This window comes from Protopterus annectens, chromosome 2.part1 (assembly GCF_019279795.1).
Source record: "Protopterus annectens isolate FY-2018-M chromosome 2.part1, PAN1.0, whole genome shotgun sequence".
NCBI lineage: Eukaryota > Metazoa > Chordata > Ceratodontiformes > Protopteridae > Protopterus > Protopterus annectens.
The window spans coordinates 1074250190-1074277812 of record NC_056729.1 but is presented as its reverse complement, the minus strand read 5'-3'; the positions used below and the strand labels follow the sequence as shown (position 1 = coordinate 1074277812).

Below are 27623 nucleotides of genomic sequence, written 5' to 3'. Positions count from 1 at the left end.
TACATACTGAAGGGAACATTGTATTCAGTGATTGGCCTAATGAGGGCTGATTACAGAGGGATAATGACATCTTTTGGACCTGGATGCTATACACTTGCTTACATGTTGCAGAATATACACCGAGTTCATTACAAAAGTAGATACATGATAGTCAAAAGCCAAGTTAATGTTCATAAATGTTCCCATGGGTCTATTCTTTTGGGGTGTATTATACATGTGGTGATTCCCAGAGATGGCTGACTTTCCAAAGGACACTTCTATCAATTTTTTGGCATTCAGTTTTATAGTACATTACAAGCCCTCTTGGAGGATATTAGAGTCCTTGGAGGATTCTATAACTGTGGTGAGCTTGTAGTCATCCACAAACTTTATCAACCAGATGCCTTTAATTTCCAAAAAAGAAGATGGCAAAAAGGAGAGGCCACAGAACCAAGCCCAAAGGGACACCACTGGTGACTTTGGTTTTATGTTTATTTATTTTTTATTTATTTTATTTTTATTTTATTTTACATTTGTTAACCGGGCTAGTCTAGCTGGATACATGTCCATTTTCAGTAGAGGCCCGGGGAGAAAAGCTCCAAAGAATAGAGGTAGATTAACAAAAACATCAGAAGATCAAGCAATAAGTATTACATTCAAAGTCAAATAAACAAGTAATGGGGTTATACAAATAATTTAAAGAGGTAAACAGACTTAGGTAGATGGACTAACGTGGCTACATTGAGGACCCTTGCGGTTTGGATTGGGTAGAAATTAGGTAGTCCTGGGATGTTTACTATTAGTCTGGATTAGAACACGGGCATAGCCATTCGGACTTTAGGAGATCTTTGAGTTGTTTTTTGAATTGGTGGAGAGAGGTCTTGTGTCTTAGGTTGTTTGGGAGGGCATTCCAGGATTTTCCAATAGAATTAGCATAGAGTGCTTCACCTCCGAGTTGTTAGATTTAATAGTTTGTATTTGTAACCTTTTGGATGACCTAAGTGATGTAAGGTTAGAGTAGGGGTAAATATTTTGTTCATTGAGGGGGTTTTGTCAGGATAGTTGATTGCTTTGAATGCCTCAGTGAGTTGATTGAGTTTGAGAATGTTGCGTAGTTCTAACCATTCTAGTGTCCTTAGATTGTTGCAGTGATGTGTGCGATAGGGCATTCCTGTTATAAATCTGGCTATGTGGTTATAGGTTGTAGATAGTTTGTTGAGTTCTCTTTTGTTAAGGAAGGAGAATATCGGGGAGGCATAGAGGAGTGTGGAAAGGAGGTGGGTCCGGGCAAGTTAGTTTAGTGTGTGGGGTTAGGAAGTTCTTAATTCTATACATGGACCCGAGTTTCTTGTTTACCGACTTAATGGTCAGGCTGATATGCGTATCAAATTTAAGCTTGTGGTCTATGGTCACGCCTAGTAGTTTGGTGTGGGAGACAGGGTCGATTATGGTCCCATTATTTGAGGTCACGTGAATGGTGGGGCGGTTGGTGCTAGGAGATTCATTTCCTTGAGGGGTAGAAGTAGTGGGGAAAAACAGAAGTAATTTGGTTTTGGATGGGTTAAGTAAAGTTTTAGTTCCAAGAACCATTTTTCAACTAGGAAGAAACAGTTTTGGGTTGCGACTTGGAGTTTGGCGAGAGAAATGTCAGAGCAGATCAGGGTGGAGTCGTCTGCATATTGTATACAGGTGGCTTTGGGAATGATAGAGTGTAGACCATTAATAAATATGGAGAAAAGAAGAGGACCAAGGATAGATCCTTGGGGAACACCGATATTTGTGGGGAGTAGGTCGGATAAGCTATTTTCCCATTGAACAGCCTGTTGTCTACAAGAAAGGTAGTCATTAAACCAGTCTATGGTAGTTTTGCTAAGATAGAATGCCTCCAGTGTGTGGATCAACTGTTGGTGATTGACCATGTCGAAGGCTTTGGATAGGTCGAGGAAGAGCGCAGAGGATATTAATTTATTGTTTCGATTGTGGTTAACTGAGTCAACAAAGGAAAGGAGAGCAGTAGTTGTGCTATGATGGGGGCGAAAGCCGTGCTGGGTGTGAGACAAAAGATTGTTTCGAATAAGATGGGTAATGAGCTGCTTGTGAATGCAGCGTTCCATGATTTTGGCTAGAGGAGATAGTATAGCTATGGGTCTGTAGTTTGATGTGTCAGTGGAGGATCCACCTTTATGTAGAGGGATGATGTGGGAGATTTTCCAAATAGAGGGAATAGAAGCTTCTGAAATGGACCGGTTGACCAAGATAGAAACAAGGTAGGCTATGGCATCAGATGCTATTTGTAGGTAATTGGCTGGGAGTAAGTCAGCCGCTAAGGTGGTTGGTTTGAGTTTATTTAAGAGGGTTCGAATATAGGAGGTAGGTATGGGTTGAAGGTTAAAGGAGGATTGAGTTGGGTCTTTGGTTGAGGGTGTAGTCGAGGGAGAAGTAGTAAGTTGGTTGGCGAGGGACTGGATGGTTTCTGTGAAAAATGAATTAAAGGTGTTGGCTATTTCTATAGAATCTTTACCAATGAGTTTTTCAGGGGTAGGGGTGGTGGATTTACCTGGATGAAGGAGGTGATTGAAACCGGCCCAGAATTTTTTGGGATTATGCTGGTGTTTATCTTGGAGGTGACAGTAATACTGTTTTTTGTCAGACAATACGGCTGCTTTAGTTGAGTTTCTAAGCTGAAGAAACTTGATGCGATCTAGTGGGGTTTTAGAGGTTCTCCATTTGTGCCAGGCCTTGTCTCGATGTTTAATTTTGGCTTTAGTATCCTTTGTTAGCCAGGGTGCGATGCGTACCTTAGTTCTAGTAAGACGCTTAGGAGCATGCGAGTCAAGTATTTTTATATATTTTTATATTATTTTATATATGTTATTTTATTTTTTGTTGTGGAGGTAGAGTCCCCTGTCCTGACTTCCTGTGTTTTATCTATGAGCCACTTAGCCATCCAATGTGTAACACAGGTGCTTACTCATAGTCTTGTGAGTTAGTTGACAATGCCTGAATGAGAAATAGTGCTGAATAGTTTGGCAAGGTCAAGATAGACAGTGTTTATCATTCTGCCCTTGTCCTTTGCTTACGTGACTTTCTCAAAAGTTCTACCTGGTTGAGCAGGCACGATCTGCCCTTGATGAACCAAACTGTCTTGAATCCAGTGTCTGAAGATTTCTTATGTCTTTATATATATGTAATATCCATACTAAGTCTTTTCATGGTTTAACATATAAGACTAATAAGTCCACCCTTGTGCAGAGGGATAACTCTCGCAGTACTCCATTCACTAGCCCCAAAGCCAACTTGGAGGCAAAGGTTGAACAGTAATCTTATAGGGCTCTATATATCATGTTACATGCTATTCTGCAGGCATCCTGGGTTATTATCAGAGCTCAAAGATACAGAATTTTTTTTGCCTTGTAGAGGGTGTTGAGGACCTGTTCATTAGTGTTAGCCATGGGAATTATGGTCAAGGGTATTTCCTGGGAGGTGTCGGGGGGGAAAGTGGGGTGAAACTGGAGCTAAATATTTCAGCCAGTAGTTTTGCTATATCTTACAGCTTTGAAGAAGTAATGCCATTTCAAATTACTTCAGTACATACTGCATTTGTCCTAGACCACATAACACATTCCAAACTTTGAATACAGTTCTTCAAGGTAAAAATAGTCAGATCTACCTGAGCTGTAAAACTTAAATGAGTGCTGAAATTTTCAAAAGCTGCAAAATTGTTGCACGGCCTTATATAGAATTTGTTGTGTTCATTCCAAGATTTAGAGTTGAACTAAAGAAGGCACAGCTCACAGTGTTCTCTTGTACTACAGTATTGATTCCCAAATCCACACCGACAACCAAAGGTACAGTGATATGTATGATTAAATTAAAAACAACTTTTGGAGACTCATTTACTGTTTTCTAAGTATATAGGGACAGAGAAAATGTCTTTATAAGCGTACTGTGCATGCCAGTTGGAGTCAGCTATGTCTACTTAGACAGCATCTTGAAATGCCCTACGTTGTATAATTTTTGCATTAAACCTCAGGAGCAATGTTTTTATTTTTCAGTTTGGTTATTGTGTAAGTGATAAACCTGAGATGGATTCAAGACACTTTTTAGTCTTTATCATAAACAATTACCTTTTACTGAACTCTTTTGCACTCTGCAGGGGTTATGCAGAAAGGTTAGCTCATTAGCACCAATAGCACTATGCTCTGTGATGCAGTAGTACTACAGAGCAAGCTAGCAATTCAGAGAGTTCTACTATGAAACACCGACTTCCTTAAAGCCAGCGAGCCAAAATCCAAAATACAGAAGAGAGAAAAAAATCAATGTTAATTGTTTTTTTGCAGGGGAGCAAGCCCCCCACTCCTCCTAAAGTTATATATACCATCTCCATGGTCACACCAACTTGAAGTCTCCCAAAACAAGTCAATCATTGCCACAGTACACTTAGAAACTGCACTGGCAATGATTTCTAATGGCAAGCAGTGTTTGGTGTTAAAATTTTACACAGCTGAGTGAATCACAAACTAGGAGCTGCAAACATTACTGGGGAGGGTACATGGCTAATTAGCATTAGCCACTCCCCCCAAACTGCCATATTAGCATGCAGTTTTGCTGTTGAGACTGCTGTCCATGTTGATGGCCTTGCAAGGAAAAAAACTCAGTGGTACTACTGTCTCTGAATAAGAAAGGCTGAGTGCAATGCAGAGACCTTCCGAGATAAGGCTTTTATAGCACTCTAAGCCTTTTTGAATGTCAGGAAAAGCAAAATAAAAGAAAAATATGTAGCTAAGAGCATCTACTTTACCCTAATGTGTCCCTGAGACTACACCTTTGACACACAAACTGGTCTCTTAATGTTATTTGTGATTACAAATTCATTACATAAACACACAATAGCCATGCTTTCAATTAGTCTGAACAGTAATAATTTTGGTTTTGACAGAAATCTTGAAGAATAAAGGCCATTCAGCAAAAATTAATACATTTACCTGACAAGAATGTTGCATAATGAAGGAAATGGTGCAAAATAAGTAAAGTTACCTTACTTTCCTCTGGGCTTGATTTTGACAACGATACCATTTTCTTTAGTATATCATACACCTAAGGAGTAAACAAACAAGCAAAGAAATATTGTAAGCTGATGCTTATAATAAGAAGACTTTGATCATAATTACTTTCCAGACAGTTTTACATTTAACCTGATTGTTATTAGGATTTCAATGAGTAGAAGACCAAACCCTAATATCAGTTTTAAGATATATACCATTTGATTGTAAAACGCTTCTATATTAAGTGGATTTGGTAGTGTTGTCACCTTACAGTAAGACGTTGTCCTGTTCGATTCTCAGCTAGAGCATCTTCTGTGTGGAGACACGCGTGAATGGGCGTACCTTCATTGAAGGTTGTGCGTCAGAGCCGGAAACTCAGCACATAAAAATCTACTGCCAATCATTAGCGGACCGGAGTTCCGCTGTGGTGACCCCTAACCAGGAAAAGCCGAAAGACACAACTCCAGTGTGATGTCAACAAAGGAAGTATGCTTATACCAAAGTAACTCACACTCTGAGATTAGTGTGGTATTCATAGTTATGCACTTAGGCATAGTGGTAATTTGTACTCACTGTGCTTAGTGCATTAAAGGTATGATTCAGGGATGTCAGATGCGCTGAGGCACAGCTGTTTGATCCAGTCTGAGAAAGTAGTGTGCAAATGAAGTTATAATGAGATGTAAATGAGGAATAGGGGAAATAACAGTGACTATCTTATGTAAAGTAGGATCTCTTTCAACATTTAGGATCATAGGTGTATACTAGGATGATCACTGCAAAGGCCTTTATAAGCCTACCTGTGCAACACAAAAGTGTCCCACAAATTTGTACAGTTCATTGTCACCTTTTTATGTGCATCTGCTCCATTGACATATGGTTTATAAAAAGTGAAATCTGTTTTTTCCATCTACTTTGCAATCCAAGGAGATGTTTGCTTTCACTGCCAGCTTAGCTATTTCCCACTGTCAGATACTCATCTTTGTCAAATCAGAACTAGGTATGCCCAGTGGTGCTCACTAACTGTGAAAAAGAAGATATAGGCAAAAGTTAATCCATCCGAACTTTGCTGATCAGGAAATCTTGGGCAGATTTAGATTGGCAAGGTCATAGTACCAACTTTGTTGAGTTCATATGACCCACAGATGAAGACTAGTCCTCAGTATACTTGCCCCAAAAGAATTCCTAAGACAAACTGGGGACATGTTGTGCATCTCATGGCTTCTGCCTTGAGGATACTTCAGCAGTTCCTCAACATACTCTTGCCATATGAGGATCAGCACATCTATTCCCCATTGTCCAATAAGGATTGATCCACTACCTTGCATACATTCTATAGAGTGACATGCTTGCCTGAGGTGCTTGGTGTAACAGATTGCAACCATGTTGCTATTAGCGTACCATCAGGACCACCAAGGGAGTGGCACCAGAAAAGGAAGGGCTGCCTACATTTGCATCAACTGCCAAGTATTATATGATAAATGTGAGTCCATCACCCACATGTTGGCTCAGCATCCTGGCACAGCATATGATTCTCATATTTGGCACACAAGCTTACTCCACCACTTCTTCCTTTACAGCAGGATTCTTCATGGTCATCTGCTTAGTAAGTGTAAAGCATTGTACTGTTCCTAACTACAGGTATTTCAGTATCTGAAGAGCAGTATAGGTACTATTGAGTAATCATCTCCTCCTGTTTTAATATATGCCCCCACCCTTTTGTTTTGCAAGGGAAGCAGGCTACCTATTTGAACCTTGACTAATGACACCTGTCTGTAATCTGCAGTGAGCTGGCAAGGAATACTTCAACACCATCCGGTCCCAGACACAGAGAGTGTTTGGGCAAGTGTTTGGTGTGCTCAAAGATTGTTTCCATTGCCTGGATGAGTATGGGGGTGTCATTCTGTATAGCACTACTGCATTCACGATATATCCTGCTGTCTGCAGTCTGCACAATATCATCATGTATTGGCCTGGTGCACAACAGACACATCCACTCAGCGACAGTAGAGTGCAGCTCCTTCTATCCTTCTGAACAAGAATTACAATAATGACAATGGCCAGCTGAGGGCAGTAGCATGACAATCCCTGTTCCAGGCTTCTGTACAGTATATGACTCTGCAGGCAAAGTAACAGCATCCAACCCACAACTATGGACCATGGCATTCATTTAGTGACAGTGAAAACAATATTCACATAGATAATACTTGATGCATACAGTATTACTTGTGAGCTACGTTGAGTGATGTATAGTCAACATACACTATACATCAGACATTTTTAATTTTTCAACAACAGAAAAGTCTTTCCTAAGTTTACCATTAATCATCACTTGTCCATGCATTCATAGATGTGTACTAGGCTAATGGCCCTGGACCCTTTACAAGCCTAGCCCATAGGATTACCCTGGCATCGTGCCAACCAACCTTAGTTCCCAGTACCTCTTTCGAGTAAATCCACAGGAGTGATCCCTGGGGTGAATTTTCTATTTCCCATCCACTCATCAAGATTTCTCTTGAAGAGGGCCAGTGAGGTGCTCTGCTTGACATGTATGGGAAGTCTATTCCGTAGCATGGGCAATCTCGGGGTTATGAATCTGTCCCTCCAGCATGTCCTGTTGATTGTGGTAATGAAGGTGAGGTCTCTGGAGCATGTGGGGAGAAGGGATTGGTGTTTCTTTAGATGTAGCATTTCTAACAGAACTGGGTCAGACATGGCTTTGTAAGTCAAGCAGAGATCGCCTCTAAGCAGGTAATATGAGACAGAGAATAGTTAGTTTTTTTGAGTCTGTCCATATAGGACAAATGTTTAATGCCTAGGATCTTCTTCTTTGTGAGGTACTTTTGCGGTCTCTCCAGTTGTTGCAGGTATTTAGTGAGGTACATACCAAATGGGGCATTGTACTCAATGATTGACCTAATGAGTGAAGAGTAGAGGGAGACAATAACCTCTTTCTACCTGGATACAAAATCCCTTGGTAATGAGATGTGCTACATAAAAGGACTTTCTGACCACAGCGGCAATGTGGTGGTCAAAAGAGAGGCTGCTGTCAACCTGCATTCCCAGATCTCTTATAACACCTTCTGTGTTCAGTGGAATACCATCGATGTGGTAATTCATGGGAACTAGGTTTTTCCCAAAGGGGATGATGACACAGTTTTTTGGCATTGAGTTGTTGGTCTCAGTGAGGCCTTTTTGTAGGATGTCAACATCACTCAGGGAGTTAATAATAGCTCCCAACTTGTAATAGTCTGTGAACATTGTCAGCTAGATTCCCTTCATGTTGGCCTGGATTTCAGAGAAGTAGATACCAAACATGAGAGGACCTAGGACCGAAGATTGTGGGACTCTACTCGTGACTGGTCGGCAGTCTGACTTGGAGTCAGCTTCTTTCACACTGTGGGTTTTACCTGTGAGCCAGTTTGCAACCCACCTAGTGATATAGGGGATGATGCCTAGTTTGGTGAGTTTTTCTATGATTCCCAAGTGGGTAATGGTATCAAAGGCCTTGGCCAGATCAAGATAGGCTGTATGAACCACCTTTCCTTCATCCACAGCTCTGGTAAGTTGAACAGGCATGATCTACCCTTCACAAAACCAAACTGTGTGGGATCCAGAGTTTGCAGATTCCTTATATCCTTGTTTATTAGGTCCATCATGATGTGTCCCATAGCTTTGCATATCAGACTCATCAGGTTAATGGGGCAATAGTTCTTAGGGACTGTAGTCACTCCTCCTTTTTGGAGAGGGATGACTGTGGCAGTGCACCATTCGGTAAGGACAAAGCCTGATGTAAGGCTGTAATTGAACAGAGAACACAGGTGAGGTGCCAGTTCACTCTATAGTTCATGTAGAACACAGCCAGGGATATTGTTAGGTCCCATAGAAGCTATATTCTTTGCCTTGGACAGTGCTGTTTTAACCTGTGCAGCAGTAGTACAGGGTGCTTGGCAATATACTGGTATTGTGACTGGTCCTTTGGGAGGGGAGAGAGGGGGGTAAAGTTGGCACTGAATCTGTTGGCCAGTATATTGGCAATATCTGCTGGCTCGGTATAGGAGGTACCATTGTGCAGTAGCTCAGAGCAAATCTGGGTATTGCCATGGAGTTTCTTTACATAACTATAGAAGGCCTTGTGGTTGTCTTTACTATCTGCTGCAATTCTGTTTTCATATCTAGCTTTAGTGGATTTGATGAGGGATCTCAACTTTTTGTTGAGACTGATAAGGGAGTTTTTCCAGTCTTGGTTCCCCATCAGTTTCCTCCTTCTGTTGTAGAGTTTGTTTATGGCAGAGATCCCTAGATTGGCTTCCTTTTATTGGAGAAGAGTGTCTTGGTTCTATTGGGTATGACAAGATCCATGCATTTGTGTACGTTTTTGTACAGTGCATTGGTGTATGATTCGGCAGTCATACAACTATTCTCCATTTTCATGGGTGCCGTGAAGTTAGCCACTTCTGTTTTTAGGAGCCAAAAGTTAGCTTTGGACACATTTTTCATGGTAGTTACCTTTGCAAGGGGGTGGGGGGGGGGGGTTGTGGAAAGGATGTGGATTTCCAATGTGATTAGATTGTGTTCAGATAACAAGGGAGGAGTTGACTATTGGTGTACAGCAACAGTCGCCCATGTTAGTAATGACCAGGTCAAGGTTCTTGGTACCTTTAGTGGGGGTAAGAACAAGCTGGTCCAGGGCATTGGAATTAATGAATTTCAGGAAATGTTTGGCAAGTATATTGGTACATGAGTAGTTTTCCCAGTTAATGGAGGGGTAGTTGAAGTTGCCCAGTATGAGAGTGTTAGGTTAGGCCCTAATATTCTCTAGGGCCCTTAGGAACATGGAGTGTGAGTCTTGGGACATGGTTGGGGACCTATAGCAGGCTACGACCTGAATCGCTGACTTACCCAATGTTAGCTAGACCTGAAGTATCTCAGATGTGTTATGTTGGGCTACCATTCTGAAGGTGTGCACATCCTTTATGAATATGGAAACACCACCACCTTTTGAGCTTCAGTGTAAGTTCTGGGGCCAAAAGGTGTGGAATGAGTTATAGCCTGGTAGTGCATGGGGTGCTTTCTGCTGCCTTAAACCAGGTCTCTGTTATGGCACAAATGTCAATGTTTCCCATTTTAAGGAGTGCTTCAAGTGAGTGCATTTTGAGATTTAGACTTCTAGCATTGAGTAGCATGACTCTCAGATTGCATTTGTTTGTAGCTGTTATGGTGGTAATCTGGTCTTTGGAGCACCACCTAAAAAACTGCCAAACGGGCAATAAACTACAATTTCTGAGCCAGAAACCACTCTTGTGGTAGATAGGCTACCTAGTGCTTACCACTCCCACTGATAAGCTTGAAGGCTTCCCTCCAACACAGACAGGCTTGGGGGTCTCAGAAGCTTACAAACAGTCCTGGATACAGTAAATGTGTATCTGGACTAGACTAGTTACAGAAAAGGTGGAAAACAAGTGCAAATGCAGGCTTTTAAACCAGAAAGTTGAAAGAGATGGAAAAACTGCCTAAACTGACAATAAACTACAATTTCTGGGTCAGAAACCACTCTTGTGGTAGATATGCTACCTAGTGCTTACCACACCCAATGATAAGCTAGAAGGCTTCCCTCCAACACAGAAAGGTTTTGGGGGCTCAGAAGCTTACAAAGAGTCCTGGTTACAGCAAATCTGTATCTGGACTAGACTAGTTACAGGAAATGCAGGAAACAAGCTTAGAATTTTTTTTTGGACTGTAGTTTTTAGGATAGCTTGCAGGTTCACTCGAGTATTGTTTTCCTGCTGTTAACCAAGCTGGTGTCTGTGTGTGATGAATTATTTAGTAGTTCTTACTCTGAGTTAAATCTTAGTGTAAAGATGTTAAAACTTTTAGCCAGAGGTTACGTACTGCTTCTGGGCTTGGGGTTTTCCAGTTATGAGCTTTTTTTAATTTTTGTTGCAATGTCTCTGGCCATTACTTCATCCCATCTCATACTCTGTACATTTGAACTTCTTACTGTTTCTTTTACTTCTTCTTTCCATTCAACATCTTTATTAGGTTCCACAGGGCCTTCATAGATATTTCTCCAAAACATGCCTATTTCTTTTGTTTTGGTTGAGTTTCTGTTCCTTTTGCTTTGTTTCCCAATTTTCTATAGAACTTTTTTGGGTCATCAATGAATTGGGAACCAACCAACAAAACACTTTACTTAAAATATTAAAGACCTCTGGTGTGGAAAGAAAGTGCACTAAATATGCTGTTCACTCAAAATCTTTTCATATGTGTCTCTTGGTGTGTTATAACCAGTATTACAATGGAATTGACCAAACACCACTACTGCTGGAGTTCAGCTACATCCCCTAAACATCTTGAGAACTCTGATGAAGTCCCAAGAAATTTAGGGGACAAAAGTGCTTAGTTCATGTTGCATTTGTAATAAAACTGATTTGACTATACACTGATGCGTGGACTGCATGTTTCACTAAAGTGTATTGTAGCCATTGAATGCAATTTGGTTGTAGAGGTGGTATGCCACTTGGTTGTTTTTGGTGTGGCCGTCTTCATAATTGTGTGGAAAGTATGCTGAACTACAGCGGTAGTGATGTTTGGTCAGTTCTGTTTTAATATGGATTAGAACCCAGTGAGAGATGCGTTCAAAAATATTTTGAGTGAACAGCATATTTGGTACATTCTCTTTTCACACCAGAGGTCTATAATATCATACATTAATTGCTTATTTTGCACTTTTCCTTTATATTTATATCATATCTTCTAAGTTTTTCTGCCTGGGCCGATATCTTTAGTTTATTATTTGCAATAGTGTACAACAGATCCTGGTCTGTTCTAATACTGCACATTGCATTTATCACTTCTATCTTTTTAAGTATTTTTGTTCATATGTTCCCTCTTCTATACTCTTCTAACAGTGGCACATCTTGTCTTAATTGCTTTATAGTTTTCTCTATTCGATACTTCCATGATGACATTTGATTTCTTCCCTTACTTTCCCTTATTGCTTTATATTTTTGTGAAATAGTCACTAAATCAGTTCCAGCAGCCACCACCAAATCACCAGCACGACACCAATACACTAGTGTACGATAAAATCCAACAAGTTTATTGCAGAAATACATCAGTTGAGCACTTTCATTATGTATAAAGACTTCCTCAGAATAATTAATTCTGATTTTCAAAATACCTTTAAATGTGTAAAACCCACATCAGCTGACTTACATTAATTAAAATTTAAGGTGCCAGTACTGTTAATTCTAATTCCTTCCTTAATGTTATAACATAATCCACTACAACTTTAATAAATACATCTAAAAATGCATAGAATATGCATAAAAACATCTGCTATATACATCTAAGACCTGTAATTAATGCGTGAATAGTTTGTATGTAAAATACTTAAAATCAATTACTATGAAATGTGATGCTAAAAAACTTCCTAATGATTTCACATTTCAAATACACCGTCAGTGTACAGTGGTTTTACCTTGTATTATCTAAAATGGGTTTAATAGAAACGTATTTGTTAATTCCAGGGTATGCTGAGGCATTTAATTTAATTTGTCACCTTGTTTCTTTTTCCCCCACCATTTTTTTGATATCTCCTCCTCTAGCATTGTACTTGACTAATTCCAAAATACCGAAACTAAATGACGAACATCCCTTGTTTTCATTTAGATGTTTCCATAGGGCATTATTAGCATCATGTTTCTTAATACTATAAGTATGATCGTATATTCTATTTTGTAAGCATCTAATGGTCTTCCCAACATAGAAACAAGCACAGTGGGTACATATAGCCAAAAAGACCAAATTTTTAGACCTACAATTTCCTTTCTGAAAAGTGATAATAGTCCTATTGTAATTTTCCAAGGTGATGCTCGGAACATTAATAATAAATTGGCATTGTTGGCAGGTGCCACACTTGGTGGTTCCTCTATCATTAATCCCCCCATCCTTAATAACATGTTTCATCTCTAAGAGATGTTTCATATTAAATCCATTCTTATAGACAAACCTAGGCTGGTTTCCCACTACTTTCAGTATATTACTATCAGCCCTCAAAACATTCCAGTTCCGCTGAATTATATTTTTAATGTCTTCACAATAGGAAGCATGTTGAATAACACAAGCTTTATTGTACTTTTCAGTACCTTTGCTCTCATTAGAGGTTAGATAACTACCAATTCCATCAGCCTCGGGACCAACTCCCAACAGGGGCTTATACTTAATCCCCCATTGATTCCTGACATATTCACTAACATCCGTTATCATGTCACTTGGATATCCCCTATCAGCAAACATGGACCCTATTTTCCTTAACTCTTTGTCTAAGTCATTACCATCAGAGGTCATCCGCGCTACTCTAATGCATTGCCCTTTAAAAATATTCCTTTTCTGGGCCCAGGGGTGATTGCTGGTAAAATGCAAATAGGAATTACTAAAGGTACTCTTTCTAAAAATATTGGACTTAAATTTTCCATCCTCCAAAGTAATACGTATATCTAAATACGAAATAGTCTCCTTATCCATATTGACTGTAAATTTTAAATAATCACTACAGGAGTTTAAATAACAAATAAATTCTTCCAATTCCTGTTTATTTCCCTTCCATAAGAGGAAAATATCATCCAAAAACCGGAGATAACAAGATATATACCTGAACCATTTGTTTTGAAAAAACTCTTTTTCCCAATCCAGTACCACCAAGTTGGCATATATGGGGGCACAAGCGGCCCCCATAGCTGCACCCTTGGTTTGCTTGTAGTACTTGCCCTCATATAGAATATAATTATGTGTCAACACCATTTCCATAAATTCAAGCACCAAAAGTGTCTTGTCCCAAGATAACAATCCTGCCCTAGTAATACTTTCCTTTCAGTTCCGGTTCTAATACACTTCATTGTTTTCTGGGAGCCATGACCTAGTCTGTTAAGTAGATAGCTTAATATATTAAGGACAAGACAAAGGAGTAACTGTAAAGAAGAGTGACCCTGGAATATCCCTGGAATAATAATTTGTCCTTTATCACAGCTTAGCTGCAAAGTGGTTTGCCACTGTCTCATGGTCACTGTAATGTGATTCATCCATGTAGGGTGAATCTTATACATCTATAAACACCCCTTTATGCATGAATGTTGGATGCTGTAAAATGCTTTTCTGTAATCTATCCATGCCATACTTAGATTCTTCCCCTTTTACAATTTACCATTTTAACTTTAATAACAAATGATCCTTTGTTCCATATGACTTTCTTTTGTTACCCTTTTGTTCTGTTGCCATGATTGTTTTCTTCTGAATAATTATAAACTCTGTTGGCATGAATTCCAGTGCATAGTTTATACATAGGTTCATAGGTAGGTACTAGGCTATTGGCCCTAGGGCCTATATAAGCCTAGCCAAAAAGGTACCCTGGCTTTCGCCACCCAGGAAAATTATTTTCCTGTGCCCCTGTTGAGCAGAGCCACAGAAGTGATCCCCGGGGTGAATTTCCTATCTCCCATCTGATCATCAAGATTTTTCGTGAAGAGTGCTAATGAGGAGCTTTGTTTGATATAGATAGATAGTTTGTTCCAGAATATGGGAAGTCTCTGGGACAGAAATCTATCCCTCCAGCATGTTTTGTTTATTGTGGTGACAAGGTTTAGGTCCCTAGAGTGTGTAGCTCAGAGGGATTGGGATTTCTTTAAGGGGAGCATGTCTAACAGCTCTGGGTTTGACATAGCTTTGTATGTTAGGCAGAGATCGCCTCTGAGTAGGCAATATGCGAGAGTAAAACTGGAGTTTTTTGAGATGGTCTGTGTAGGGCATCTGTTTGAGGCCGGTAATTCTCTTTGTGAGGTATTTCCCCGGCCTTTCTAGTTGTTGTAGATGTCTTGTGAGGTCCATACCAAAAGAGGCGTTGTACTCTATAATGGATCTAATGAGTGACGAGTAGAAGGGAACAATGATGTCTTTTTTCCTGGATGAGAAATCATTGGAAGGCAAGTTATATGTTCATAGGTAGGTACTAGGCTATCAGCCCAAGGGCCTAAGTAAGCCTAGCCAACAAGGTTCCCTAGCTTACCCCACCCAAGAAAGTGAATTTCCTGTGCCCCTGTCGAGCAGAGCCACAGAAGTTATCCCTGCAGTGTATTTCCTATTTCCCATCCACTCTTCAAGATTTTTCTTGAAGAGTGCTAATGAGGAACTTTGCTTGACATAGATGAGAAGCTTGATCCAGAGTATAGTAAGTCTCTGGGACAGGAATCTATTTTATTCAGTGCCTCCACAAAGGTGGGTATGTGGTTTGTGTTTTTACGTGAAGGCAGTGCTGGTGTATGTTCTGGAGGGCTATGTGTTCCACGTGGTGTGGTGCAAGTGTTGACCTTCTCCTCTTGACCAGCTATTTTGGTCTTGGCTGGAGAGTGCATGGCTTCCAATTTGAATATATAAATGCATCTCTTACAAGTCTGAGTGTTGGGAGGTAAGAGGGGAAGGTTGTTAGCGTACATTAGGCAGTTGCTACGTTGCCTCAGGATGCCAAAGTTCTCCAGGTTAATAGGAGAAAGCACAGGGAAATGACCTTTAGACATGCCTGGAGGGGTGAGCATTAGTAATAACTACTGGAGATGTTTCCTTGTAGAGCGTTTAGTGCTGGAAGCACTTTTGTTTGCTACAATAATTGCTACAAGAAGTCTGGTAAAGTGCTAGACTAATAAGCTAGTAAAACTGCAGGAGAGGAGAGAAGTAGCAGATCTAAGGGAAACATTGAAGAGCAGACTTTGGCACCACTCAGAAGCTTACAAACAGTCCTGGATACAGCAAATCTGTATCTGGACTAGTTACAGTAAAGGTGGGAAACAAGTGCAAATGCAGGCTTTTAAATCAGAAAGTTGAGAGATGGAAAAACTGTCCAAATGGCCAATAAACTACAATTTCTAGGCCAGAAACCTCTCTTCTTGTGGTAGATAGGCTACCTAGTGCTTACCACTTGTTGAGAGATAATTGGTGCAAGTGCTAGTTATATTGACAGAATTTGACTTAAGTATCTAACAACAGTTGTTATGAAACATATTTACAGCTATACTGATAGTTTTCATTGCAGTGTCCAGAGCAGAGTTGATGATTGCTAATGAGCTGAAATGACTTGCATTGGAAATATATATATATATATATATATATATATATATATATATATATATATATATATATATATATTTTTTTTTTTATTTAGTTATATATTTCTCTTGTGGAATTGCATTAAATTTTTAATTACATATATGATATGTTTTTTCTCCACTTATGTTTTAATTACCAAATGTATTAATATGTATCTACATAACTTGTATGTAACTCACTGTCAATGTGGAGCTTTTCTCCCCGGGCCTCCGCTGAAAATGGACATGTATCCAGTCGGATCTTCCCGGTCAACAAATGTAAAATAAATAAAATAAAATAATTATTTCCTTACTGTTTATCAGATTTCACTAAGAAGTGCAGGGACAGTTGTGTGTGGAAATTCACTACTGCTGGGTGAGTACTGTTTTCTCTCTTACTGATTTTCAAAATGTGAGTTATATTTGGTAGGTGTCATAAACGATGTCCCCTAAGGATAATATGGGATATGGTTCCATAGACTGAGAGCAACTGTTGGCGTGCGAGCTTGAAGCTGAGTTGCTCTGATGATGGGATCTAATGGATGGAAGGAAACTTGCTGACATTGATCTTACCATGCTGTGAGACCATGACCTTAACTGATAGGTTCTGCCTCACTGCTATGGAAGTCTGATAAAGACTGGCTGACTTCTTCTCTGGGGAATCCACACAAATGTCTGCAGCACTTTCTTAAGATGCATATGTTGTCTGGCCTACTCATCCACCATATGCATGTTCACCTGTGTTTACTATATATGTCTGGTAGGCCTTTACTAGTGGACACATGGAGGCTGGCATGAATTCTGAGTGTCCAATCATACTGTGTATGAGAACCATCCACCCTTCCCATATACTGGTGACATATTCCATATAATGCTTTAATTATCTATACCTGATTCTCAGTGATAGTGGCCTGGGCCAAAATGATAAAATCACAAATCTGGTGCTGGGCAGTAAAGGCTTTGTATGCTTCTGATGTTAAATGTGAAATATGCCTTTACCTGGCACCTCTGTGCAAAGATATATCAGTATGTACACTCCTACCTCTGAAAGTGTAGTCTCTTCATCATGGAGTTCAGGCTGTGCACAAGATAGAGGTGTTGGACTGCATGGTGCCCCCCCATGACATGTTCTCCATCTACTGAGTGTGTGAGCATGTATTCTTCACTCTCTCAAAGACATAAGGGGCTCAGGATGGAGAGATGACAAAATCAGCACGCTAAGAAGAGTAGTATTGCTGTAACTGAATTCATCCTCATTTCATGGTGAGGACCTTCACAAGGTGGACCCTGCTTTCACAAAATCTCACCAAGATGACACTGATATAGAGAAGCAGCTTAAAAAACAAAAAAGACAGCTGGGTACACAAGTCCCAGGATAAAAATGTGCCCAATCGTGGTAGGTGCACTGGTGCCAGGACTGAAAAAAATGGCAGTGTACGATCCTCAATACACAGAAGTATTCCTACAATGGGGTTAGGCCAGGCTCAGGGGAAGGATGGCCCCCGGTGGTAGAAGAAAATAGTAGCCCATAAAAAACACAAAAACGAACAGGCCAAAACAGAGCCATAAAAGTGATAGAGTTAGTTAGTGAGGATAAGAAATAAATTATGTACTGTTATTATTATGAAAGAAGCCCAGAATTTCCAGACAGAAGATATTCAAAAATATTAAGAGAGAAATTAGAGGAAAGAAAAATACACAAGGAAAAACTGTCAAAACCTTCAAATGCAAATTTTTGTTCATTAATACAACGGATTTGTGAAAAATATTATACATACCAAGAAACCTTAGGTTGTTTGGAAAAAGAAACAACTGAGGAAGTGTAAAAATTTAAACAACAAAACCAAGAGACTTTTGAAAGGTATAAAAATGAAATATGGACATGGAAAAGAAGAAGAGATTTGATTGGATGTAATATCAATGCAAAGAGAAAGCCAAACTAATCAATGCAAAAAAAAAAAAACAGCTCCAAACATATTTAAAGAGAGATACATAGGTTCATTTTAGGTTCATAGATTAGTACTAGGCTAACTGCACTTGTGGGCCATTTAAGCGAAGCCAGTTACCCCATGTGAGAATCAAACCATGTATTTTGTGTCTTTAAGGTAGGCAGCTTTACCATTATGCCAACCTCCCACCCCCATGCCAACCTCCCACTCCAGGCAAAGTCATCCAGATATGGAACATTTCACAATACAAAAAAAAAATAAGATCACAAAGGTGGAACATAGAAAAGAATATTAGTAAAGTAGAAGTTAAACAAAACCTAAGATGAAGCTGTGGAATACCCGTGAAGTGAATGATTTATTACAGAAAGTCTAACACAGGTTATGTCACAGTATGATGGAACAACTGAGCCACCAAAATAAGGAGAAACAGTTGGAGCAGGAGACATCTGTAGAAGAAATATGGACATGGGAAAGAAAAAAGAGATTCATATATTTATGTCAAGGAGAAAGCAAAACTAATCAATTCAAAAAGAGCAGCACCAAATATATTTGAAAGGAAATACAGGCAAAGGCATTTGGATAGGGAATATTTTACAATACATTAAGAAAACAGAGTGGGAATGTAGAAAAGAGGATTATTAATGGAGAAGTTAAAGAAATAGGAACTAAAGTTACAGATTATCTATGAAGTGAAGGATTTAGTGTAGGAAATCCAACTGTGGTAATGTCACCACATGATAGAGCAGTGAGTCCCTGAATTAAAGAAAAACAGGTGGAATGAGAAGCAGCTGATCAGTTGCCACATGAAAATACTGTGAAGCCTTCAGAAGGAAATCACTAGGAAAGATCAGTTGAATTTGCACAGCAAGGCAAGGAACAAGAAAGGGTAGCAACTCTTGACACTGTCAATGTTATGGAGTGATAGGTCAGTAAGTTCCCCTATGAAAAAGCAATGGATGACACAGGATGCAGCTGAAGAGAATATGTCATAGGAAGATGTTCTGGAACTTTCTGTACAATGCCCGTAGGAAACAGAGACAGAGAATGTGATCTCAGCTTAGAAGAAAATGTTCTAAGGGAACATTTGCTTGATCTAATGGAGAGGGATGCACATATAAAGATCGATGAAAGAAATGCATTACAGAAAGTCAGTAAGACCCAACACGTTAGAAGTATAATAAAAAATATTAACACAGTAATAAAGACTATTAACAGAAATTCATGTGACATAACAGAAGAAAACAGGATATATTACTGTGCAGCTAAATTAATAACAGATAAAGTCTTACCACAAAAATATAAATGAAAAAAGAAGTGCCAGAACAGTCAACTAAAGAGAAATAGTCACTAAATCAGTTCCAGCAGCCACCACCAAATCACCAGCACGACACCAATACATTAGTGTACAATAAAATCCAACAAGTTTATTGCAGAAATACATCAGTTGAGCACTTTCATCATGTATAAAGACTTCCTCAGAACAATTAATTCTGATTTTCAAAATACTTTTAAATGTGTAAAACCCACATCAGCTGACTTACATTAATTAAAATTTAAGGTACCAGTACTGTTAATTCTAATTCCTTCCTTAATGTTATAACATAATCCACTACAACTTTAATAAATACATCTAAAAATGCATAGAATATGCATAAACATCTGCTATATACATCTAAGACCTGTAATTAATGCGTGAATAGTTCGTATGTAAAATACCTAAAATCAATTACTATGAAATGTGATGCTAAAAAACTTCCTAATGTAATTTGGTCTAGCTAAATGTGCAAAAGTAACATTTAAAGCAGGAAAGCTGAAGCACAAAACAAATTAGTCACACAGGACAGGAATGTGATATAAAGGATCTCGAACAGAACAGACTGTAAAAATATTTGGGAATTGATAAAGGATCAACAACAAAACATGGACAAATGTAAATATAACTCAGCAAGTAAAATTAATACTGAAAACAGCCCTGATATCTAGGAACAAAGTCCAAGCTATAAACCGATTTGTTTTTCCTGTTCTAATGTTTTGGGGTGTCTGAGTGGCCCCAAAAGGTATTGGCTCAGTTGTACAAGAGAAGAAGAAAAATGCTTCATGCTTATCTAATGATATATAAAAATCAGTGTATACCAAGGTTATATATTCCTCATTCTAAAGAAGGTATGGACTTCCTCGAAATTCATTACATGAATAGATCTGCAACATAGGACAGCATACATATCTGCTGACCCTTCAGATCCAAACATAGTGGAAGTTTTGAAACATGGAGAGTACAAGTTTAAGATGACTTCTTGCTTAGATTAGCAGAAGCATATCAGTGTCAAGTGAGAATGGAAACCAAACTAAAAGTAGACAAATATCAAGCAAGAACTGAATGTGCCAAAAACAAAAGAATTTAAGGAGAAGGATCAAATGAGAAGGCAGGAAATGTGTAAAAGACATAAATATAGTTGCAAGTACAGAAAACTCCTGGAACAACCTCATATTGATCAGGATCTGATGTTGCAATGGTTAAGGAGAGATGGATTTAAACCAAAAGATGAAAGATTAGTATTATCAGCTGTGGATAGCAGACTACATACATGTTGGCTTACAAAATCCATTGAGTATGTGGGCGAAACAGACAAAAGCAGGTTCTGTAAAACAGAATCGTAAAATGTCACACATCTTGTTGCTGGGTATGATACACTAATGGCAGAGGACCTATATACTGAAAGGCATAATAACATGGTAAGTCTGTTGCATTGGGGATTGTGCAACCATTACAATGCTGAAGTAGCTGAGAAGCATTGGAAGCATGAGCCACAAAGCATTAAAGAAATGATCAAGTTTATATCACATGGGATCACCCATTAGTAACAGTTCAAAAAATAGATGCAAGAAAGCCAGATATAGTAGTCCATGAAAAGAATACAAAAGTAGCATTGATCACTGAAATTGCTACACCCAGCGATTACAGTTTCTTACGTATAGAGATACAAAGTCATAAAATACCAGAATTTCCAGGCAGAAACAAGGGCAGTGTGAAAGAAGGATACCTAGACAGTTCCAGTAGTAGTAGCAGCAATGGGCTTCGTAAAAAAAGAATTTACAGTCTTATTTAGATATGCTACCGATAGATGCAACTCTGTATGAATTGCAGGAGTCAATTTTGGGCACTTTGCAGGTGCTGTGAAGAGCACTTTTGGTAAAAATCAAAGACTGAAACAATACTAATTTCATGAACTTTAATCACACTTTGACTAAGGAATGAGCTCCATTCCTGGCATGGTATTAGAAACCCAAAAGACTCAGAGAAACTAAACAGAAGGTATGCCTCATCTGACATTAAAGGTTGGAGTGTGGAAGGATCACCAGTGCTGCTACATGCAACCGTATTTTGCCCAGCTTTTGTCCTTGCAAATGCCATATGTAACAACTAATATGTCCACAGAGATACCGTACTAAAAGTATACAAGGCCTAAACATGTCCTACATGGACCGACTCAAAGCCCTGTCACTATAATCAGTATTCTACAGACTGCTAAAAGGTGACCTGTGTCTGGCATACAAGACATCCTCTGACCAAATATTGATGGATTTACTGCACATCAGCAAGTCAAATGGTATCAGAAATACTCAGAGTAGACATCTAAACCTCTTCTGCAACATGAACAGAACAGTTTGAAGGGACAGGTAATACCGTTGCTCTGGAACAGACTCCCCATCCACATTAAACAAAGTTCATCTCTGTCCATACTCAGGCGTAACTTGGAGCTATGAGTGAGAAAAAGACAAATTTACCCCAGGACTACCCCCATACTACTAATGGACAGAGGCAGCTCCTAAATGCTTTATCGCATGCATGAGTCCCCTCAAATTATCTATGGTATGATACCACGTATTCTCATTAGGGTTGATATATATTTGTCATCTATGGGATGGGTAAGGCCAATCTCTAACCAAATGGGATAGGTTAATTTGAACACAAAAAGGGAAAATGGTTAGGCTTAAAATGGCCTGTAAGGGCAGCTAGCCTAGTACTTATATATGCACCTATGTCACTGGCTCTTTCCCTGCATTGTGCCAAGGTGCAGTTTTTTCCCATGTACTGCATTAATGTTAACCACAACTTGATTTCACACCTTAGGTCTCTGCCCATTTTGGCACCTCCCCCATTCCAAAAAAGGTGTTATCCATATGTCCTCAGAGCATCCATGAGTTTGTCATTCTCCTGAGGACTGAAATTGTTTTTCCTATGTCTTGTTCCCAGCTGTTGAATCATGTTATAACTTGCAATCACATATTGCAACAAAGTGACACCTGCCTACCACGTATGATGCTTTAGTGAAATACGGTTCATGCATGCCAGTGGATTAAAGAAAACAGAAAGGGAGAAAGAGTGATAAGCACATGGAATCATTTCTGAGTTGTGGTTTTGAGTTTTCTTGGCTGTATTACCTGTGTTTTTCACGCTTCTGCTGCAATAGCAATACATATGCCTTTATGTGTTTGCAGTGAGGGAGTGGTAGTCAGTACATTAAGTACTAGTCATATATATCAGCAATTAAAATTAAGGTGAAATGTAATCTGGTCCTAGTCATTATCTATTGCCAGTGACCATTGTAAGCAGTAAGCTACATGGCACGTTACACATTCACAGTCATGTCATGTATAAGCCAACAAGTAGTACGCAATGTCATTCTTCACCAGTAAATATCAGCTACTGTGAAAACGTTTACATTGAGTTACACTAACTGCCTTTTCTTAATGATTTTTGACTATTCCCATTTTAATACATGGTTTTAGTTTGTTTGCACTTTTCTTTGATTTTTGTGGAAGCAAAGCCCAGCTAAGTTTAAAATGGCAGACTGAGCTGGGTGGTAAAAGCTGTGGCTGATTTGAGAACTTCTTAAATAAAAGGCTAAACCCAAGTGTATGAGGCTGTTGCCTGTAGGCCTTACCTTGTCTAACTCTGCAAAGTGACTATCACAGGAGACATGCAGCATGTCAAACAATGTTAAAATAAAGCCTTCACTAAAATATTAATAGTTAATACAAAATCTGCAGTGTCACCCCCCCCCCCATCTCCATTAGTGCTACAGGAATCAATTTCAGTAGTTCTGAACACCTCAGAAGGCATGTAAAACACACCTGTGATATCACATTCAAATAAGACTGACATTTATTTAAAAAAATTAAATGAACAAAAATGTACATCTGTATATATATATATATATATATATATATATATATATATATATATATATATCATTAAAAAACATAATATCAAGTACCATCAGATAGTAGTTGACAGACTCCATTCATTGTACTCATAAATAAAAAACATGCAACAATACTTAATAGGAATTTCTGATTAAACGAGTACATGTTTCATTTACTGTTATTAAATAAAATCCAATTGGTTCAAAGCACTTATGAGTCTATTTCTTGTTTCATTCTCTCTCTCGTTTTAATTTTCTTCTTCTTCTCTGACCATGTGTTACTGTTTTCTATAGATCTATAAGGCCCTAGGGCAGTATAGCACCATGCTTCCCAGATGAGGGAATGTTCACCACATCACCAGCCCCCCCCCTGGCCCCAGGGGATGTCTGCACATGATGGAAGAGATGGCCCCACCCTTGTGGGCCATCCAGTGAGTGGCAGCCCGGTAAACCATGACTACCAAAAGCTTCAGGGCCTGGTCAAGGCAGTGGTTGAAAGGGCTATGGAGAGGCATCCACACTCACAGCAACTTCTTGTCCAGTGGAAACAAGACTCATTGACACAGTTAGCCCTGACTACTGAGCCACCAGAGATCTCTACTCTCATAATATTGGAATACTCCCCTTCTAGGTTCCTCAAACAGTGGGGATACCTGCGTTCCCCCAGACCGGTTAGTAAGTAGCTGTCTCCTGGATTTCCTCCCCCTATTTTTTGTGTCTGTATACCATCTGTATGTCTTGTCACATCCCCCAATTTTAGACCATCGTAATTTTCCTGTCTTGGCTGTTTTTATGTGATCTGGGCAACCATTTAAAATACCAAGACCCACACTGGATCTGGTTAACAACTGCAGTTATTGGCATGCAGAACCTCATTACAGCAACCATGCCTCTACATGTCATCCTGGAATACCCCCACTCCTTCTGACATGTAATCCCCAAAGTATTCTATGTCTAAAGCTTAATATCCCATCCCCCAAAACAAACCGAGACTACTGTACTATTCTGATGGGATGAGGTCCCATCTGCACATACACGACTTTTGCCTCATTCTCCTTCACAGTCACCACAGGGTTTATACAGGTGGATAAAGTACTTAACCCTGCAGGATTCCTTCTTGAACTTTATGATGTTCCATATCTACAGAGTTTTTACTTACAATTCTCTATAGCTTAGACAAGCAGCTGTAAGCAGTGCTGCACAAAATACTAGTGGCACTTTATGTTGTGTTAACAAACAGTTAGCATTGCAGTTATGCCATTGGAGCCACATAGTAACTATGTTTGTGAATCACTGCCTGCATGCTCATTTATGCAACATGTGTACACATGTAGTGCAGTGGTCCAATACTATGTGATATGTGGTTCACAAAAGTATGACTATACACTCAGGGAACCATATCACTCCTCTTGTGGACATAGTGTGTGCCATGGTAGCCCCTGGCAGTGGTAATAACAAAAAGTGCAGCATTTTTCTGTTTTTCAATGAGGGATTTTAAGGAGTGCATTCTGGTTCATTATGATGTGCTGCAGTGGTGGTGCTGCGGTAGTGTTGTCGCATCACAGTAAGACGTTGTCCTGTTTGATTCGCAGCTAGAGCATCTTCTGTGTGGAGACATGTGTGAATGGGCGTACCTTCATTGAAGGTTGTGCATCAGGGCCAGCAACTCAGCATGTAAAAATCTACTGCCAATCATTATCGGACCGGAGTTCCGCTGTGGCGACCCCTAACTGGGAAAAGCCAAAAGACAGAAGAAGAAGAAGAAGAAGAATTCTGGTTCATTATGATGGCCCTTTGAAGGTCTACAAGCTGGTACAAGTGTTGAACAATTTGACTTTCTTCACACATTCTGTGGAGCAGTGCCATCATTACTACTATGACCTGTGATGACACTGACAAGCTCCAACAATGTGAGACAGAGGTTCTGGTGAGTGAGTCAGCATGTGGTTGTTATCACTTTTTTCTAGCATGTACACTGTTGTACTTGTGTACAAGCTGTACATTTTGTTTTATGGCTCCTGAAGAGTGACACATTAATATGGTTATGTCACAATAAGGCAGGAGTGCCTGTCCATGCAGCGGGGTATGTAGGATTCTGTGCCAGTGCACTGAACAAATGCAATAATCATTGTGTTATATGTGTGCAGTTGTGAAGAGGAGGAAGAGGAGGAGCATCTATGCTTCTCTTACCTCTACTAGCCACACCTTCTGATGCTAGGTTGCTAGTGTCCCTCATACCTACTGCTCAAGAACTGGGAAATGCTTCTGTGCTGGATGTGGCAAAGAGGGGACAGTGGTGCTTTCCATTTCTACCTCTCATGTAAGGAGTAAAGACTCATCTCTGGAAGATGGACAAGGAGACTGCACAGGTCCCATGGCTTGAGATGGGCAAAGTGATAACTGCCAAGATACACTGTCAGCTTGATGTCTGTCTTAGCAATATTGTATACATTGTTTGCCATCTCATTCCATTAAGCCTTCAGAGTAGCAACAAGCCTGTAACATTAGCCAAACAGGTGAGTGATGCCTAGATGTGTTACCCTCAGAACTGGTATGACCAACAACCATGTCAGGAGCCCATCCTATAAGCTTCATAGTGTGCTAACCCTTTATGCATTATTCCCCATTCTTTGTTCATAGGTTTATAGGTTCTTAGGTAACAACTAGGCAATCAATCTGCAGATCATTAATAGCTTTGCCAAAAGCACCTAATCAAAAGTTCTCTAAAGCCTAAAGGAGGACAAGACAAATTACACTGGGGAGAATTTAAGGCTACCCTTCCAATTCCTTTATCTTTTATCCGACCGGTGGATACATTGTTATAAGAAAAGCACAGTCCGGGTCTGAACTGTCTGCAAACACAAACAGCTAAAGTTAACTTTGTACCTAACACCACTCTAAGTATTCAGCTGCTGTACCACCTTTATCTTTTATCCGACCGGTGGATACATTGTTATAAGAAAAGTGCAGTCTGGGTCTGAACTGCCTACAAACACTAACAGCTAAAGTTAACATTGTGTATGTGTCCACCTGTTTGAGCTAATATTCATTATCCCCTGGAGAGTACTCTGCTTTGGCTTGTAAGCAGCACCCCACCAGACTCACAGTCAGCTTCCATTTCTCTTTTATTCCCTTATGTTAGCAAATAGTATCCATAACTGATCAAATACTGTATGTTTGTTAATTTAAATTGAGACCACGGTAGCCTACTGATACAAGGTTATCCTGTTCTTCCACCTGAGAAATGGTTAAGAAATGACTTACAGCTTCAGAGCAGTCTTTGGTCAATTCTGATTGTTTCTTAAACACAACCTTGTCTTTGCTTGGATCTTGGCTCTTCCCGCTCCATTCCTCCTTGCTACACTCGGGCTCACTCCGCTCTGATCCCTGCCCCCATATCCCACCCAGCCCCCAATACCTGTAATTTAAACTTGACCAAGCCACACCCACCAGAGTTCATTGTTTGTGAGAGTTCAAACCACCAAATTTGCTTAAGTAATTATAACTAACCCCTCCCATTACAAATTACTACCTAGCTACAATACATTTGTACTCAGACACAGTAGCAGGTACCCAATAGAAACATACCCAGTAAACACCCCAAACATCTCATGCATAACTTTGAACATTGACTATGTGACATTATTGTCCACCTCTCCTATGCCAAAACTTCCTACCACATTAACACAAACTATCCGTATTACCTTCTCAGGTACCCAAACCCATACTTTAAATTTTTCCAAATATCTACTTAATCCCAAATTCACTCCCCATTATATCCTGAATAGACATCATGTCTACCAAAACTCTTTCACTTCTAACTGAAATACTACTATTTATTACCATATCTTACCAAACCTATCTCACCCATATCTCACCCAACCTCTTAGTGCAAATCACCCACTCCCATTTCACACAACTAACCCAATCTCCATGATGCACACATATTACTCAACTTGCATATCACCCAGTCTCTACCCCGTCAATAATTGTATGCCCTTCACCTACAAACTCTTACCTAACCCCAAAAACTGTACTCACATCTATATTAGCCACATCCCCATAAAGCTTACACCTCATAGATTACATACCAAGCAACTCATATACCTCTTCTGCCATTTCATCTCTATCCTTCTCTCTGGCGACATTCACTCAAACCCTAGCCCTTCTCCTCCACACATCTCAACCTCCCAATCCCATCATCCTCCCACAACTTGTAAACCTCTCTTTTTCTCAGCTCTAAATGCTCAGATCATATGCAACACAATTCCTAACCTCCATGCCTAGCTTCTCCATAACAAACCTGATATT

At 39.6% G+C, this 27623-nt stretch overlaps 1 protein-coding gene across 1 annotated transcript in view; it reads right to left on the bottom strand.

Moving 5' to 3' along the window:
* The window catches only part of LOC122794933 (adhesion G protein-coupled receptor F5-like), a 187805-nt gene that overhangs the window by 18457 nt on the left and 141725 nt on the right, over positions 1-27623 (bottom strand). The window contains exon 4 of the mRNA XM_044063528.1: positions 5017-5076. Within this exon, the coding sequence (XP_043919463.1) occupies positions 5017-5076 (60 nt within the window). The remainder of the gene's footprint in view (positions 1-5016; positions 5077-27623) is intronic.